Raw genomic sequence first — 18723 nt, forward strand, 5'->3', positions numbered from 1 at the left:
ATGTAAATATTAAAGGAAAAAAAGAGAGAAATTAAATAATTTAGGTAATTACTCTTTGGTTTGACAACAGTAGCAGAAAAACTACAAAAAATATGGGACTACAGTTATAAAAACTTGATGTAGAGGACTAATGCTAGTGACAATAGTTTTACCAGAAGTGTGTCTTGTCAAAGAAACCTATAATGATTTACTAGTGTAAAAAAAAAAAAAAACAAACCTGATTAAAAAGGAACGCAAGGGGTCATTCAAATGAACGGCATTTTAGGAAACATAATGCAAAATTATAATGCAGTCTGCCCACATTGTGTAGACAGGCTCCTGGATACCCTCACTGACAAAGATGATTTAACATTTGTACTAAATCACAGCAAACAAGAGAGCTAGTATTTGATTCAACAGCAGAAAAAGCCTAATGTGGAGATAAAAAAGAAATAAATGTGTACCTAGAGGTGAAACAAGAGCGATACAGGAGAATTCCAGTGTCCATATTTTTAATATGATAAATGGGAAAATGTGCAGAAAAAAGCTAAACCCAAGATATCTTGGTCTTAATCCTCTAGTAAGTGTTAATGAGCTCCTTTTGTTTAGACCTCAGAGGTGGCCAGACTAACACAGGTGAGTACATTAGAGAGAAAACACAAAGCAATAAAGGCTCTCCTGTCAAGGCAGACAAGCATAACATGAACTGAAAGTTAAAACTAGAAAAATTCAAATTAGAATTGAATACCCATTAGTTAACACTGAAAGAGATTAACCACTGGAACGAGCTCTCAAAGTAATGAATTCTTCATGTCTTGATGTCTTCAGGTCTGGCATTTCTGAAAAATGTGATGTGGCTAAACACAAGTTATTATTTATTGATAGCCAAATAATTAACTTAATACATGAGCAATTGCATGAAACGTAACAACTTGTGATATAGGAAGACAGATTGTGCTCTGAATATACAATTTCATAGCTTTTCCAGAACAGGGCAGATGAGCACTCTGCCAGCTATGGATGTTGGCACATTGGTAAGTGAAACTTAGTAGAATGAATGATGAACTGGCACTCCTTTCGCCATCATTTTACAGACTCAAATATGTTGTTATCCCCTTGCCACTTCATGCTGATCAGTGCTTCCTCTTTCTCTCAAGCTCCCCAGCTGAAAAGCCAACACCTGTAAGCCAACACCTGCTTGTGCTCTTCTAGTGAAAAAATGATCGGGCCCATTAGCTCATCCTCTCCTTTTATTTTAAACTGTAGAAGGTATTATATCTTTCCCTGATTCAGTGTTTCCCTTTGAAACATTTAATATGCAAGTGGTGGATTTAACATCTATCAGTTCCACTGACAAAAAGCCACTCCTTTTCAATAGCTATTAGATGAAATTCATAATCCTTTAAGAATCTCATCTAATGTTAAAGATCTGAAATTATTACAGCTAGGTAACTACATATTTATCATCTCCTTATTGCAGATTTCCCCCCTGAGCTTCCCATCTTCTTCCTTTAATTTGCATCTGGGTGTATCTTTAGTTTTGCTTCCTTCCTAAAGAATAAAGAAACAGTTTTGCCATGTCAGTGTTCTTGATTATCATTTGCATTCTGTGTTTCAGAGATATTTCATCCTGTAACTGCCTTTTCCTTTTAGCCTGGTAGCAGAATAAAAAAAAAAAAAACAAACTCATTTCCCTTCTAGTCTTCTGTTGTCTTCAGGAATTCACTTTACTTTTGTGCTTACTTTACTTCATCAGCAATTCCTGTTGTCTCTACCATTTTTTTGTAATGCTTTACATATTTTTTTTTTAGGGCTAGATCCTTTTAGGGAAAGGAAAAGTTCCAGGAGACTACATAGATTACTCGCTAAATGTTTTAGTGTGCCATTAAAACCCTGTTCTTTAATATTATTTCTTCTGTTCCCTTTTGATGGTAGTTTTTTCAGTGCTTAGAAATGACTTCCTATTACCTGTGTTTTCTTTAAAAAGCTTGACACTATCCCCCCATAGTTTCAGTGTCCTCAAACTGTGTGTCTAAATTCCCAAAGGCAGCCATAATTGTCCTGTTTTACACATTTGAACACTGGGAGAATACACACCAATTATGCCCATAGGTTTGTAGCTTGTTCCCATTTCCCCCTCATCTCTTGTGCATATAAAAGGTTTATAACTATAATGTAGTAAAATGTTTGTCCACACTTGCAGATCGATATATTGATCTTTAAATTCCCCACCCAGACCATGTGTATTGTAAAGTGAAACGTGAAGTGTATTTAGGGCTAGTCTGCTGTCCTATTAGATGGCAATACCAGGAAGCACAAATTTACACTTACAGACCATAAAAACACACAAGGCCATGGAAACCACCCTTTGGTGTAGATGTAAGGAGAAACTGGGATACAACTGACAATTTTTGCAATGTTTGCAGGATGGCATTTGCCAATGTAAACCTGACTTACAAAGATAGAGTGTCTCACTGTGAATGGTTTATTTTTGCTATAAATGGCCCCTTTATTGGAAATGGTCTTCCTTTACCTTTTCATCTTGGACTGTTTGAACTACCCAACCAAATTTTCCGTTCTGTAACACATTACTACAGACGAATAAAATAAAAATAGGCAAATATTATTATTCCAGGAATACTCGAATACTATTCCTTCTAATGAACTAGTTCCTTTTCAAACACGTGGAGAGATTTTCAATATTGGTACATATAAGCTTGTGCTTTCAAGTTCAAATGCAGAAACTCTGTGCTCACACTTCTAAACTTGGAAAAGAATCAAACTTATTTGAGAGTGTATTCTGGCAAGAAATAAAGATAGAAACAAGACCACGTGGGAGATGTTTGCTGGTCAACTTCATAGTCAACACAGGAATAAAAATAGGAAGCCCTATTCACTGGAAAAACTAGATGCTCCAGGTGCCTTCAGCTGCCTGGCTTGCTGTATGGACATTGCCTTTTCCTTCAGGACACCTTGGCAAGAACGGAGATCTGGCTTGTAGAAGCATAAACAGACTCTAAATTACCCCAAATGGAATGCTCTAATGCTCCATCAAACAATTCCCTCCTTATCGAAATATTAAATACTCCATGCCTTCAACTACTCTATGTTGGCAGCAAAATAATAAAGAAAAAAAGGTGGATAACACAGGAAATATGATCATCTCTTGGAGTCTGGATATTTCATCCCTTGCACCAAGGAAAAAACTGTCAATTCTGTGGCTGAAAAGAATCATACATGCAGGAACATATAGTCCAACTTATATGTAATTCTGCTTTTCTTTTTTTTCTATAGATTTCTTAGTAAACTGTACAGTTCTCTGCACTGGACTTTCCCCTTTCAGAGTGGTGAAAGCAGTAAGTGAAGCTGTGGACATTTAACCTCTTAAAAAAATATTGCTGGTCATTAATGACAATTGTCACATACAGATTTTTCAGCGTTCAGATGGAGAATATTGGTTCAGGCCCAGTTTTCCTAGTATATACTTTTTTAAGGGGTTTGGGGAAGATGTATTATCTTCTGGAAAAAAAAAAAAAAGGTCACGTAGAACAAAAAAATATATCTAGATATAGAAAACAGAAGAATAGTTGCTTGGAATCTCACCAGGATTAAGTATTATACTAACCATGTTTCAAAATACCATTTCTTGTTTGAAAAAAGGAATGTCAGAGACTACACTGCTTCTGAACTACTGTTGTGTGAGTTCAAAGAGGAACCATTAAGCCCTGGATCTGTGCCTGAGCTTTTTATTCCTGGTACTATCAAAGGCTGTGATCATTAATCCCAGTTAAACAAGAAGTCAGCATGTTCCACAGAATCAAAGGGGATTCAGGAGAGAGATGTCCTGCTCCTGCTTCTGTTGATGAGGTGTTATGCCACTTATGAAGGTCATGTTGGCCGAGCTTCTCCTACTTTTTGCTCAATGAGTTAGTATTAGCTTGGGGACCATAACTTTACCTATCTATAGATTTTTCAGTGTGTTGAGCCACTCTAGCGAACATCATGGGCAATGCATTTTTAGAGAATAAAGAGTGCATTTGTATGTATTATAGTTATGTATTTAACATCTTTTCATTGTAAAGTCGACACTTGGGAGCTTCTACACAAACAATTTTATGTTTGCCTACATCATTAAAGGAGATCAAATCCCGCTGACCTTGAACAAATCTTAGATCATGCCACTATCTCCATCTGTTTGTCTCAGCCCTTTTACTTGAAGCTGGGTCCATAAACGAATGGGTTGGTTTGTGCAGAGATAGGTAAGGTCAATATCTGCATTTGTCATTGGAGTTCAATGTGAGGGCTCAGTCCCATACCCCATTTCCTTGTGGATAAGTGAACTCCTTTGTTACTTACATACTTTACCATTAAAGAAGTCCCAGGAATCTTCAGTGGAATCTCATCTGTTGATTAGATCATGCTATGCCTGACAGACACTAAGGAAGATACAGGATATTTGCACAAAAACTACTCAGCAGACATATCGAAATAAAGAAATGTCAATTATTCAGTGAGGATTTACCTGCTATGCCTAATTTTGCAGAGGGATGTGGAAAAAAATGAAAGGTTAAAAGGAAGGGCAACAAATAAATGGCAAAGCCATGAAAAGTACTTTTTGCAAGACAGGAACTCACAGGTCAGATACAGTTGCCCCTCATAAGCATGAAATTCTAGAACAGACATCCCACAGGAAGGTTACTGCAGGAAAGGACTTAATAGAGAGCATGAATGAATGAAATACTGTATTTCAAGACTAAGGGAATGAACCCAGCCTCCTAGGAATGTTTGGCTCATTTCCAAAAGATGAGACTCCTTTTGAAGAAGAAAATGAATTTCCAGTCAGATGGACCAGAACTGATGATGTTAGGGTAATGTTTGTTTTTTCCCCATGCCGCTGGACAATGATTCAAAGGAATCCACACCAATAGAAGCAGCTGGTGTGTGTTTTAGAAGTGAGTAGATGATAAAATTTAACAACTTAATAAAGCGAGTTGACTATGGGAGAGGGGTATGCATATACAACATGATACCTCATGTGACTAAAATGCATGTTAAAAATATCTGAGTTTTCTGTTTGTGCCGATGTCAGGTGCTCAATATATGAAAAATGTCTGTTTGGCTTTTTTTCCTCAATAAACTGCATCACATTTTAATTTGGGTAGTATGATACCGCAGAAGGAAATCTGTGTTTCTTCTATGCTCTTGAAAAAACCCAACCCAGTAAACTCTACTTCTTTTGCCCTATTTTCTTTTCACCTTGCATGCAGCTCATGAACCAGTACTCTCTTGCTTCATTAATGAAGTTTCATCTCAGTCCTTCTTTTTTCATCTCACACTCACACAGATGATAATTTTTGCTCCCCTGCCAGTGCTGCACAGGAATCACAGGTACTGCTGCTGAGTTGGGGATCACTGAAGCACAACGAGCTCCACACACTGAAGTCAAACCTGTGGATCAACAAGCACAGGATCAAGATGTTTTCATCTTGGGATGCCAGAATGCAGGGAGGTCCCGTCACTGCCTTTCAGTGGACCAGGATGCTAAGCATAGGGCACTTCTTACCATTATAGCAATGCTATTTGACTGCCTCCGTTACCTTTTCCTATTGCTGTCAGGGACTGCAGACTGTCAGTGCTACATTCCTGTTTCCCTTCCTGTTACTGATGCAAGTTTTTGGGCCACTGCCTAGAAGAGATCTCTACAACAGAGGTCCCTTCTGTCCCTTTTTCCCCTGACAGAATGAATATTCTCTAGTTCCGTACACAGCTATTTTCAAAGGAGACTGAAGAGTCCTTTCATAACCTTGAACTGAGGCATCTTCATCTTGGGGAGAGAATTTCCTCAGACCCTCCACTTTTGTATAATTTGCAGTAGGAATTGATGCCACACTTCTTCCTTTAGGACAGAAAGGGCAGAAGTGGGCTCCCTTACTTATTCAGTGGCTTCCTTATCCTCACTGATGGTCTCCGTTCCTCCACAGAAGGGACAGAGTGCTCAGTAGCGAGGAGTAAACACAGAGTCACAGAATGGCTGATGTTGGAAGGAACTTCTGGACATCATCTTGTCCAAATCACCTGCTCAAGCAGGGCTGCCCACAACAAGGACCGTCGTCAGATTAATAGTTTCAGATTAATAGTAGATGGAGACTCCCCAACCTCCTGGGGCAACTTGTGGCAGGGTTTAGCCATTCTCACTGTAAAATTGTTTCCTGATGTTGAAAAAAAAACCCTTCCATGTTTCAATTTTTGCCCATCACCACTGGTCTTGTTACTGGGCCCCACTGAAAAGAGCCTGGCTCCACCTTTTTTTACATCTTCCCTTCGGGTATTTGTACACATCTGTGAGATCCCACTGAGCCTGCTCTGCTCTAAGTTGAACAGTCCCAGCTGTTTCAGCCTTTCCTCATAGGAGAGATGGTCCAGCACCTTAACTATGGTCATAACCATTTGTTGGACTCTCCCCAGTGTGTTCATGTCTCTCTGTACTGGAGCAGCCCAGATCTGAACCCAGCACCCCAGGTGTGCCCTCACCAGTGCTGGGCAGGATCACCTCCCCGGACTTGTTGGAATTGCTTTGCCTAATGCAGCCCAAGGTATCGTTCACCTTCCTTGGGGCAAGAGCACACTGCTGGCTCACGTCTGACCTGATGCCCACCAGGACCCACAAGTGGGTGAGACCCATCCACCCAATGCCAAACTGCATTCCAGTCGGGTAGTCCCTCAACCTGTCCCGGCGCCTGGGTTGTTCCTCCCCAGTGCCCGGGCTTTGCCCTTCGCCTCGTTGAAGCTTCTCTTCCTGGGTATCCCCGGGTGCACAGAGCGCCTGTGCCCAGCTGGAGGGGCAGCGAGAGCTGTGGAGACACCCACCCACCCGGGCTGGGGAAGCAGCCTGCGGAGGACTTCGAGGAAGACGCGGGGAGGATCAGGGGAGCAGCGTCCCGCCGGGAACGCCCGCTGCCACCTCACCTCTCGCTCGCCGTGCCGTGTCGCGCCGCTGGGACAGCGACCGGCTCCCGGTGCTGCCGGCAGCCGCCCCCGGCCCTGCCCCTGCCCCGGCACCGCCGACACCCGCGGGCGGGGGCGGAGGGCGGGGGGAGGTCCGGGCGCGGAGCCGAGCGCCGCCTGCCCTCCTCGCCCCGCACTCGCTCGCACTCCGCACACCCCGCCCGGCCGCTCCCGGGGCGCCCGCCCATGGCTGACAGGAGCCTGATCGAGGGCGCCGAGCGCCTGCCGCGCCGGGAGGAGGCTCCGGAGTGGGGCTACGAGGAAGGTGAGGAGCGGGCGGCGATTCCGCCGGGGAGAAACTTTGTCCGCGGCCGCGGGAGGAGGAGGTGTGGGAATTTCAGTGGCGGAGAGCAGCGGGGTTCGCTCCCCGGCCGTCCCGAGGCGCCGGGAGCAGGGCCATCCTCGCCGGCCGGAGGGCAGCGCGGGCGGCGGCCACGGAGCCGCCGGGTCCGGCCGGGCGGTCCCTTCCCTGGCCGGGGGCAGCGCCGGGCAGCGTCTGCCTGACCCGCAGGGTAATCCCGTAACCGCTTTTCCCTTGTGCCTCAGGAGTGGAGTGGGGGCTGATCTTCCCCGATGCTAACGGGGAGTACCAGTCGCCCATTAACTTGAACTCAAGAGAAGCTAAATATGACCCCTCGCTCCTGGAAGTGCGTTTGTCACCGAACTACGTGGTGTGTCGTGACTGTGAAGTGATCAACGACGGGCATTCGATTCAGATTGCCCTGAAGTCAAAATCAGGTATGCTGAAACATGGCCTTGATTCTCCCGGCTAAAGCTTGTGTTGCCTGAAGACCTACTCTGGTTATGTCCTGGGGTGTAGGAAAAGCAGCCTTTTCCAGCAGCGAGCAGTTGTGTCCATTCAGCATGGACTATGCCCGGTGAGAGTTTTGCTGTTGACTTTGGTAGTAAGAGGAGCAAGTGTTGCAATGGGAGTTGCGGATTTTGAAGCCAGACTGGATGGTCAGTGAAAGTGCTTCGAAGCATGTCCAGAACTTCCTCTTGTGGTGGTGGTATCCAATTCACAGGCATTAACAGCTGTCTGCACTCAGAGACAGTACAGACTATTGCTAAGACAGTGTAGTGCCAAACTGTTCTGTACAGCTGGCAAGATTTGTTCATGGTTCAAAGACCATGTAAGTTAAAAATGCTTTTTTCCATTGATTGAATACTAAGTACAGAATTGGGCACCTTAAGGTAGATACACCAGTTATGCATGCTCACAACATTGATGAGGACCAAGTAGAAGGCAGTCCTTATTTCTTAAAGGATGACATTTTTGATGTCACTCATCAAATATGATTTAGAAGCAAATAATAAACAATTCCAACATAAGTGAAGTTGCAGCATCTTATCCAGACTTTTCATCTGGGTCAACTATTCTGTATGAAGGAGGCAAGAAAGTAGGGAGGACAAAAGTCCATTTTGCTTTCCAGCACTAGAGTAGTTCTTGCTATGTGTTTGGAAGAGCCACCATGTTATTCCAACCAGTTTTAAATGCCCTTTGGGGGCATTTAAACAGCTGAACATCGTCAAACCATGAGACATTCCAACTTTTGTTTCCTTCTGAGAACTCTGTAGTACTGGGATCTGCAGCTGTGCTAAGTGAGGGAGTCAGTTCAGTTTTAGACAGTTTTTTTGAAAAGGAAGGGCTTGTTATTTTAATAATGATGCTTTCCTTTATAATTTCCTTTCTATGATAATTTCCATGTATTTTTGGAGTACGGAGCGTTTCTTTCCACGGGATTTTGCAGATTTGCAATAAAAGAGAAATGTTGTACTTCCCGCCAGTTTTACTGCCTTCATCAGAAGCAGAGCTCTTTTCCCAAGGGAAGAGGTTCTCCCTGCAGGATCAGGAATTCTTGAATTCTCCTGTGGAGGAAGTGAGAGTAACCACAAGTGACCTCATCATTTGCATGCCAAAATGCAACTCCTTCCATCCTAACTTTCCCAAGGGCAGTGATTGTTATTAAGATGGGACCAACACACCTAAATGCCTTTGCAAAACCATGAAGAGAATTAGAAAAAAGGAAAGACTTCTTTTATACTTGAATGCCACGTGATCCCAGATGGATGAGTCTTGAATTATAAGAAAATGTGAAATAGAGAAAGAGCTTTTGACTGAAGTATGGAATTATGATTTACAAAGTCTTGGTTTAGTTTCAGCTTTTCCTTAGATTTAATGTTACATAATTATCCCTTTTTCCATTTATAAACTGGGAATAATTTGGGAGGGACCTACCAAGAGGAGAAAAGAGTTAATAGGCTGTGTTTGAACCTGGCCTAGTATTCTGGCCATTTTTCAGGGATTGCAGAAACTCCTGCAGTTTCTTTTCCTCACAGGAGATCTCTGATGACAAATACATTTAGCCAGATTATTTTGTTGGGAGCTGTTGAGCACTGAATGCTTTTGAAACTCTGTCTAATTAATGTGACAGAGATCCTTGCCTACTGTAATGTTAACAGTCAAAGAAAAAGTTCTTTATGGAAAAAATTGAACTGATTAATACACATATTAAAAATAAATTTGTCATTACTGGTGACTGTTTTTATCCTTTAATTCAAGACATGCAGTCTATATTGAATTCCCAAATCCTTCTCATTATTTAATTGCAAACATTTTCACAGCTGCTTTAGTTTTGGTGGTGGAATGTGTGTTGTGCATTAGGTAGAGGAACCATGACCAACTATGAAATAGTTTTATCATGGGATCAGTGTCCTAACTGAAGGCTTGGAATGAAACTCTTTGAAGCTGCTGGAGATTCAGAACTACATCATATAGAGAACATTTGTTCTAGTTACAGTTTTTCTCAGAGCAATGTTTTAAAACAGAGAAAAAGCTCAATTTTCCTAATTGAGATGATGATGATGATTAATATTATTATTATTTTGTCCTAATTAATATTATTATTATTTTATCCTAATTGAGCACTAATTGAGTATCATGATTCTTCTTATTTGTCCAGATTTCTTAAATACTTCAATTGGTTGTTTCCCTGAGTGTTCACCAGATTAGTAGATTTTCCCTCTAGGAGATATAGGTATAGACAGAATATAGATAAAACAAGGTTAAGAAGCAAATTGGAATCCAAAGCTACATTTAGGACATTTCATTTTAGAAACTCTAATGGCTGTTAGATTAGTTGTTAAAAATTATTAAAGGAGGATTAATTAGAATATTTGACTTTTTTTTCCTCCAATGTCATTGCTTATGAAAACCATAATTTATCTGTTTTCTTTCAGTTTTTTGCATACTTTTGGTTTTGTGTTTGTACAGTTGTAATATGGTTCAATTGCTGACTTATGTTTTAGCATTACACTACCTCTTGTGCTCCAAACTCAGTTTGTGTGTCAAAATAGCCATATATTATGGAACTAATTCCCTAAGGCTATATTTCATGCAGTTAAATAATCCTTATCAATTATCAGTGATTGTAAAAGATTAATTCCAAGTCTATGAAACGTAACATAGAATTTAATGGATTCTGAGGAAGACTCTGAATGCCTTTAAATGAAACTCAGCTCTGCTTAGAAGCCAATATTCAATGATTTTAGTGGGAAGTTACCTCCAGCTTGTGGTGTAATATTTGATCTAAAGCAGATTCAGAAATCCCTGGGCGAAATGTTTCTGTTGATTAATTCCATAGCATATTGGGCCACACAATTGCTTGCTTCTACTACTTCTGTTGGAAGTCTCTATTAATGCAAAAGTACTGAGCAACTGTATACATTTTTTGTGCATGTGCTGCAGTTGTGGACAGATGCTTTTAAGAAATTCCAGATGTTTAAAAAACTGAAGTAGGGAAAACCCATGGGTGCCTAGAAGCTGTTTTTAAATAAATGAGGTGTGCTGTTTGTGCTCCGGTGTGTAGGTTTGATTATATTTCTGTATGCAGGCGTACAGTATCTCAGAAGCCTGACAGGTGGTGTATGACTGAACACCTTTACCTAGTGAAATATTTGCAATCAGAAGTTTTTTATCAATTTCTGTGACCCATAGTAAATATAGGTGATGGAGATTAAACATTTGGACAACTTGGAGGTAACTTCTCAGTTCAATTCAGAGCCCCTGCCATCTGTTTAGAGCACACAGTTAATGTCTTGATAAGACAAATGAACATTCCCTCTTCTTACTGGTAAAGGTACAATGCTTTTGTTTGGTGTTCTGCATCATAAAACAAAGAGTTCAATATGACAGCAGTTTTACTGTTTTTTATAACTGCCTCAGTTCATGTTCTGTACCTACAAGGTCCTTCAGAAGTAAAGGTGACAAGTCTATCAACTTAACTCTTCTCCTCTCTGGTATCACTAATAATATCCAAGATTGTCATGAACTCCTTGCTGTTTTTGGAGAATATATTCAGTGGCTTGTCTGCTTCGAAAGGCAAATTCTTTACCACTTATCTTCTTTCCCAGTGTTAATAGGGGGGCCATTACCTCGGGGACATGAGTTTGAACTACACGATGTTCGATTTCACTGGGGGAGAGAAAACCAGCGTGGTTCTGAGCACACTGTTAATTTTAAGGCCTTTCCCATGGAGGTAAGAGTGGACTGCATTGTATAACACCTGTGAAATCAAAAGATTTTATTTCCTAGCCTGAATTCTTGGTAGCCCAAAGGTGACTTCGTTTTAGCTCTGCATGCTTTATATTTCAACCACAAAGCTGTCTTCCTGAGGTGTGCTTTAGTGCAGGTAAATTAGGATATGCATCTGGAATAGAATGCCTCCAGCACTCATCACACCGTATGATTAATTGGTCGTAAAGTTAACTTGCAGAATTATTAACTTCTTTCTTATTAGTGTTCTAACAAGATCTGCCATTTCAACACTTCCTATGTCACCTTGACTAATAGTTACAGATGGGGAGAACTAGCCATTGGAAATATTTCCATGGTGAGTAATAACAATTAAGGTCAATTTGGAGTAAGTGTAGAGCAATTTGTTCATGAAACTGCTTTACATACTTGAAAATTGAAGATTACGTGATAGTCCTCTGTGTGTTCTGCAGGATGTGAAGAAGTACACAATTTTGAAATAAAAGCAGAGTGATAATGTAGTCTTTTAAAATTCCGCTCCTCCTGGGGTTTGTTTCATAGGCAACACAAAATGCATGGTCCTATTTCTCCTGCCCTCCAGCAGCAGTTTGTCATACTACTTCACTTCCCACTGTCCCATTGCTTACAGCTGTAAAGGAGTGGCTTTTTTAAAGGAGTATTCCTTAGCCCCTGGGCTGCAAAACTACTTTTAACAGATACCAACCAGCTTTGCATTTTTTATTTCATTTGTTGTGCAGTATTTGTTTTAAAGAAACTCAAGATTTTTCAGAGTAAGTTATTTTGACCTTATTTATCTATCATAATCCCTCATGAGTCTGAAACTTTCTTTTTTTCACTGTGCTCAGTGCTAGGAAATTTATTATTGTAGTGTTCGGGAGTGTCTGACTACTAGAATAGAACTGTCTTACGGAGAAGAATATAAAAATATTAAAGAATATTAAAGCAACTACTGCAGAAATAAGTGTAAAAATCTTGTGGACTTACATCATTTATCTGATTCCTAGGGTTGTTCAAATAGTTTATTTAAGAGTTGTGGGTCATCTTTTGGTCTCTGCTCTTTGCTTTTTGGCACTGGTCTATCACAACCCCTCCTATATAAACTTACTCATATGGAGTTTTCAGGTTGAATTGAGTCAGATCATTGAATCATTTAAGTTGGAGAAGACCTTTATGATCAACAAGTCCAATCATAAACCTAATACTGCCAAAGTCCTCCTCTAAACCATGTCCATAAATGCCACATTTATGTGCAGATCCCCTCTTCAGGTTGATTCCAGGCAGGTCCTGGAAATGCAGAATAACTTGAATTGATAGTACTCATCAACCAAAGGGGAAACAAGGGAGTGGATTCTGCATCCTGGTTACCTGGCACAATATGATTTATATGGGCAGTAAGACCTTCAGGATACTGCCATGTTCCCCTGAGGCAGGAAATAACCAATTCATTATAAAATAGCTCTGCTTAGTGCTTTTCTTCAAGGCTGATCCAGTATGTGGTGATTGAGAAATATTCATATGAACTATGCTGAGAACTGTACTTGAGAGTCTATCAGTGTTTCCTGACTCTTTGTTTATTAAAGATCACTTGCAAAGAGTCTTGGTGGTATGTGGGAACAGTCTATTGATAATTTGCAGGAAACCTAGAATTATCTACTGCAGATCAGTCCAGAGGAAAATATGCTTGACCCAGAGATACAAAACAACAAACTTAATAAGTCATGAAGGGATTTCATTCTTCACCTACTTTAAAAGCAGTACAGCAGCTGCACAAACAGAATTCTGGCACAGTTGAAGAACATCACCTGGAGGTGAGCAAGCCAGTGTTTTTCTGTTTCCTGCATCTAAGCAGCTTTCAACTAAACTCTGACTTCCAAGAAATAATTACTGATGCTAAAATTCTCTAGCAGAAAAACCTGACCCATAATACACTTCAAGTACCGTGTGAATATTTCATTTTGTAAACAGATAAATTCTTATGGCAGAAAATGACCAGTTCATCATCTTCTGCCCCAAGTTGCAAGAAAATGCAGAGCAATTTTTTTTTGACAGATGAACTGAATTTCCTTCTGCTATGTGCACAAATAGCTGTTACATTAATTCCCTCTCAAATTGTCCAAATCAAATATTATACTTGAGCAATAATAAAATGGGTGATTGTGGCCACTGTAAATGTTTATGTAGCACACCTGAGACTCCAGAATGGAAGAAATGCTGTTTCCATTCCATACATAGCCTTGTCTTTTTTTTTTTCCTTTTTTTTCTTTTTTTTTTTTTTTCTTTTTTTTTTTTTTTCTTTTAACAGTAGCTTTGATCAACAGACCAGGAAATCTTATTTTCTTAGCTTTTGACATTGGCATTGGTTTATGCAGTTGTTGGAAATCATCATATTCTGAATGTATATTTTGCCTTGATTTCTACTGGGTTTCACAGATTGACAGAGTATCCTGACTTGGGAGGGACCCACATGGATCATCCAGTCCAACTTTTAAGTAAATGGTCCATATGGGAATTGATCCCACAATCTTGGTGTTACAAGTACCATGCTCTAATCAGCTGAACAAAGTTTGTTGGTTACTGAAGACAAACAGCAATTTATGCCTATTTTGGCTACAGCCAAGCAATCTGGTGTAGTTTATGCTTTCATACAAAATAAGCTGGCAGTTTTTTGTGCATCAATGCATGCCTAGAAATATGTTGAGCAACAAGTGCATAAGTTTGGGTCTTTTTCAAGTGTAACAAATCTAGTTGGTCATCTTTCTAAAGAACTAGAAATAATTTCCATGGCAAACGACAGGGAATATCTTCTCTTTGTGAGAGGAAAACAAGGAGATAAGCAGTAATATGAAAATGGAAGTGCATGGTTTAAGTGGGTACATTACCAACACGACAGGCTGGCCTAGATTACACACTCTACTACTCTATTTTAAAATCTGAGCAGTTCTACAAAAATCAGCTTTTAGTTTGGTGAGTGCTGAGATGACTATCTGAGACTAATTACTGACTGGAGCAGCAGTCTGGTTTTTTTAGGGCAGAAGACTATGCAGCTTTATTTTATTACACTGGACAAAACAGTTGTGAAACAGCTTCAGATTATCATATAATGACTTTTGTAAAAGATTTTGAAAAAGAGTGTAATTTTTCAAAGTTTGGAAGACCAATCTTCTAATACATCCTTAGTCTCTTCATCTTTGGTACCATAATTTCTATGAAAGAAGTTAGGCAATATCCTGTATTAGTTGGGTAATATCCCATGTTTCTTAGTGCAAAAATCCATTACTTTTTACTGCACAGCCGGGGCTATTGCATGTGGTTAGGATATGTAGGTTCATGGTGAAGTTGGTTAGATTACAAAGCTTGTGTAACCTCTGGAACAGCTTCTTGAGCTAATATATATTACCCAAAAATATTCATGTGGCTTGGAGGCTGAGTTCTTTGTTTTTTATTCTTATATGAGGTTTAGCAAAGATGTGTTTTCCACCTTCCTTGACTGAAGAAACCAGAATGTAGACAGTGATATGCCTGTGTTTTCATTTTCACTGAAGAATCAGTGTTTGCAGTAAGCCAGGAAAGCAGAGCAAAACAATAATATTTGTCAAAAGTCAATACGGTAACACCTCAAACCAAGGAAAAGCAGAGGGCTGTACGTACCTCTTTTTTTTCATGAAAACAAGAGCATGAAGACAACTCTTGCCCTTTGGCCAGGAATTGGAAAGAACCATTTGTGCAACTTTCTCTAGAAATCCTTCTCACCAACTACTTGTGCTATATGTAAAAGAGTGCTGCTTTGCCTTTTGGCCAAAGTTACATTGGCAATGACATATGCTAAATGTTAAGTAATGGTCTTAACATTGTGACTGTTTCTTGCCAGCAAATGGAACAGGATACCAAATATCTGTGCCTTACATTAAAAATTTCCACAAAGCAGTGAAATCCACATTTACACGTGTGATTTACCTGAGGCTGATTTAGGTGTAGGAAAGAGAAGAACTATTTGGCATCTTTATACCTCTCCTTGATGCCAAGAGTATGGGTTGGAGAAGGAGGAAGAAATGAAGAACTAATGAAACTGACTCTTTCCCTTACCTCTGATATATAACAGGGAGATAGAAGAGGACAGGAATTGTAAATTGCTGCTATTTATCTTTGTTAAGAAAGTGAAATGGGAGCTAAAAATGAGTTCCCATTGTATCTGATCTCTGTATAAACACAGCACATTATAGTGCCAGGCTGAATGAACTTACAGTCAAAAAGGAAATGAAATCCAACAGGAGAAAGTAAATCACATGATAACATCAATACAGGTTTATGGAAAAAAAAATATTTTCACTACTTGTGAAATGAAGGGAAACAGGGAAAAATGTAAGGGGGCCTTAAAGTTGTCTCTTCTTAGTTGGTCTAATGGTGGTGTGACCAAAGGCACTAACTGACCATAAAGTCACGGTTGTTTCCAGGCTGCTGCTCTGAAATAAAACTGTATCAGGAAAATAAAAAGGTTCCTTTCACCACTTGCAATATAACCAGGAGGATAATTCTCTGTAATCCATCCTCTTTAAAATGTAGTATTACATTTGCTGCAAACCATGTGAAAGCTCTCAGTAGAAGTGGGTTTGCAGAAAATAATTAAAAAAATGTTTCCAAGATGTGCAGGAAGATTAGAAACTATTATTGTCTGTCCTACATTTTTGGAGTAGAACAGAAGAAAATGCAGTTGCTGGAAGGACAAAAATCAGTTCTGGATGGGAATAAAAACTGTTCCTTTCTGTTGCATAACAAAGAGCAGATGAATTAATTCTGTAGACTCTTTCAGAGTAACTGAAATACCTGCTGCAATGAAAGTAACATAATGGAAAACACATATCCTACCCTTGATTTAAATCATGACATTTTCCTTTGTTAACAAGAAATGGCGCTTAAAGTACTCATCTAACAGAGTTAAAGCTTTAGGGCTTCGGGTCAGGCTGTTAACATTACACTTACCTTCTAAAGCCTTGACAATCTTCAGTGTGGAGTATTCTCTGGGCCTGACTCTGAAATCAGGTATCTGCACACAGTGCATCCCCTTTCTGGCATTTCTGGAGAGAAAGTATCATGCCTTCAACACAGAAACTTATTTTTTGCCAATTTTTAATTTTTCTTTGCCAAGGCAATTTAACCTTGCTGTCTCTTTTAATCATTTTCCTATTACCTTATCTGGACTAAAAAATAAACCAGAGTATTTTTAATTGTAGTAGAAGGCCTGGGAAACAGTGTGCTTGCCAATGTGTCTCTCCCTCTTTATTTAGAGACAAGTTGCAGAAGGACTGGTTAGGTGTGAATGGCAAGCAGAATTCAAACCACGATGACAGTAGTTTATTAGGACTATGATCCAAGTAATAAACTCTAAAAGATAATCCAAGGAGTAAATTCTGTTGCCTTAGTTGGTTGCATTGATTGCCTGCTTGTGAGAAAGTAATTAATTCCACTCATATTGGCAGCACAAGCCCTTTGAATGAAGGATATCTATGAATTTAACAGGAGGCAAAAAGAACAGATTCCAGAAGAGTTTATGTAGCATCATGCTGAGGTCTGGAACTCTGCTCAGACACTGTCAAAGTTTTCTGGTGGAATGCTAACTTGTTACTAATAGTCTTGGACTATCTTCTCAATTTTGGAATCATTGCAGGTTAACACAGCTGTGATTAAACACAGTGTGCCTTATAAGGAAATGATGACGTTTGTGTAATAGCCATATTCTTGTCAGGTTATGAATAAGACTAGTAATTGTTTAAAGTAGATATTTTCATTGGACAGTGTCTAATTTTTGAGGACAGAATTGTGGAAAAATACAGGAGAATTGTGCCAATATTTAAACAGATGTTTTCAGTTTTGTTCTTTAAAACTCAGTGATTTTTACAAAAGCAATTTTTTACATGTTGTGTAGATGCCATTTAGGAACGTAACAATAATACTTAGTTTTACACAGCACTCTGTGGGCAAAATTTGTCTTAGCACCAATTCCAGGGCTGTCAGTGAATCATGTTGTGTGGGATCCTAGTCCCAAATATGCAGGTGTTTAAGTATTTTTCTGCATTTTTCTATGTATCATATACTCTGCAATCCCCTAATTGATGTGGCATCTGTTTGGATTTTTTTGTGGTGGGACAAAGCTGTGAAGTCTTTATCCCCTCCCAATATACAGGGAAACATGAAACCAGCAACAAGGTAAAGAAAAAAATTACCATAACTGTAAAAGCACACATGATCAGCTTATGACTCCTGAGATTGCTAGTGCTTTAAGTTCTTTCAGTGTTACATTCTTATTGTTGTTGAGGGTTAATTTGACCTAAGTAGGCACATGCAGTCTCTGGAATATACTTTGTTTTTGGGTAATTTGCCAATATGAACTTCAACTGGCCCTTGTTTTGCTCACTCACATATAGTTTTAATTTTTCAGGAATGCACCTCTGTGCTTTCTATTATGAATTCCTGAAAGCAGGTGCAAAAATGTATGTACTTGTGTGCTTGTAATGTGCTTGTACAAACCTCCTTTTAGTTCATCTAACATCTAAAAAAAATAAGCCCATCGGAAAAAGGTACACATCTTTAGAGGTTACAAATGTGATTTCCCTTCTGTGCAAAATCTACAATGTATTTATTGGATTGTGGAAGATGTATGAGCTGCCAGACACCAGGTCAAAGAGGAGTGGTGTTAATAGTGTGTACTGAAGCCTTTTTTATCTGTCTGTTTTTTAAGAGTCATTTGAGATTCGTGTGGAGAAGCTTTGTGGTCCATATGCACCTAAACCACTTTTGAGGTAGTGGTTGGAATCTTCTGTGATTAGTAACTTCTAGGAGGATGGAGAATTTCAGTATTCATTGAAAAAATAAATAGTTCAAACTAAAAGTGACTGAGTAGAATAGGACTAACTAACAGAAAAAAAATTTGCAAGAGGGAAAATTTGGGTGAAGGAAACGAGAATGAGATGAAAATGAGGAGCATCTGAAGAGAGGAGCTCTTCTCTGGGCTCCCTGTTTCACCGAACCTCAGTCTATTGGTTTAGTTCTGCCAGAAGCTGCAGGCAGGCTTTGTGATTTGCCTGTAATAGAGGTTTTACATCGAATTTTCTTGCATCCCTGGTGGGCTAAGGTAAGATGTTCAGTTGCAGCTTTTTTGGTGGCACTGCATCCTTGTGGAGGCAGGCGTG

The 18723-nt window shown here is 39.7% G+C and overlaps 1 protein-coding gene across 1 annotated transcript in view; it reads left to right on the forward strand.

Annotated features, from left to right (window-relative positions):
- The first annotated feature begins 7127 nt into the window (after positions 1-7127).
- Positions 7128-18723, forward strand: part of CA8 (carbonic anhydrase 8) — a 50237-nt gene continuing 38641 nt past the window's right edge. Inside the window, exons 1-3 of the mRNA XM_066180777.1 lie at positions 7128-7249; positions 7531-7722; positions 11398-11522. Of these exons, the coding sequence (XP_066036874.1) occupies positions 7171-7249; positions 7531-7722; positions 11398-11522 (396 nt within the window). The 5' untranslated portion in view covers positions 7128-7170. The remainder of the gene's footprint in view (positions 7250-7530; positions 7723-11397; positions 11523-18723) is intronic.

Source organism: Chamaea fasciata, unplaced genomic scaffold (assembly GCF_029207755.1).
Source record: "Chamaea fasciata isolate MVZ Bird 193981 ecotype frontalis unplaced genomic scaffold, bChaFas1.0.hap1 SCAF_1, whole genome shotgun sequence".
In the NCBI taxonomy this organism is placed as follows: Eukaryota; Metazoa; Chordata; class Aves; order Passeriformes; family Sylviidae; genus Chamaea; species Chamaea fasciata.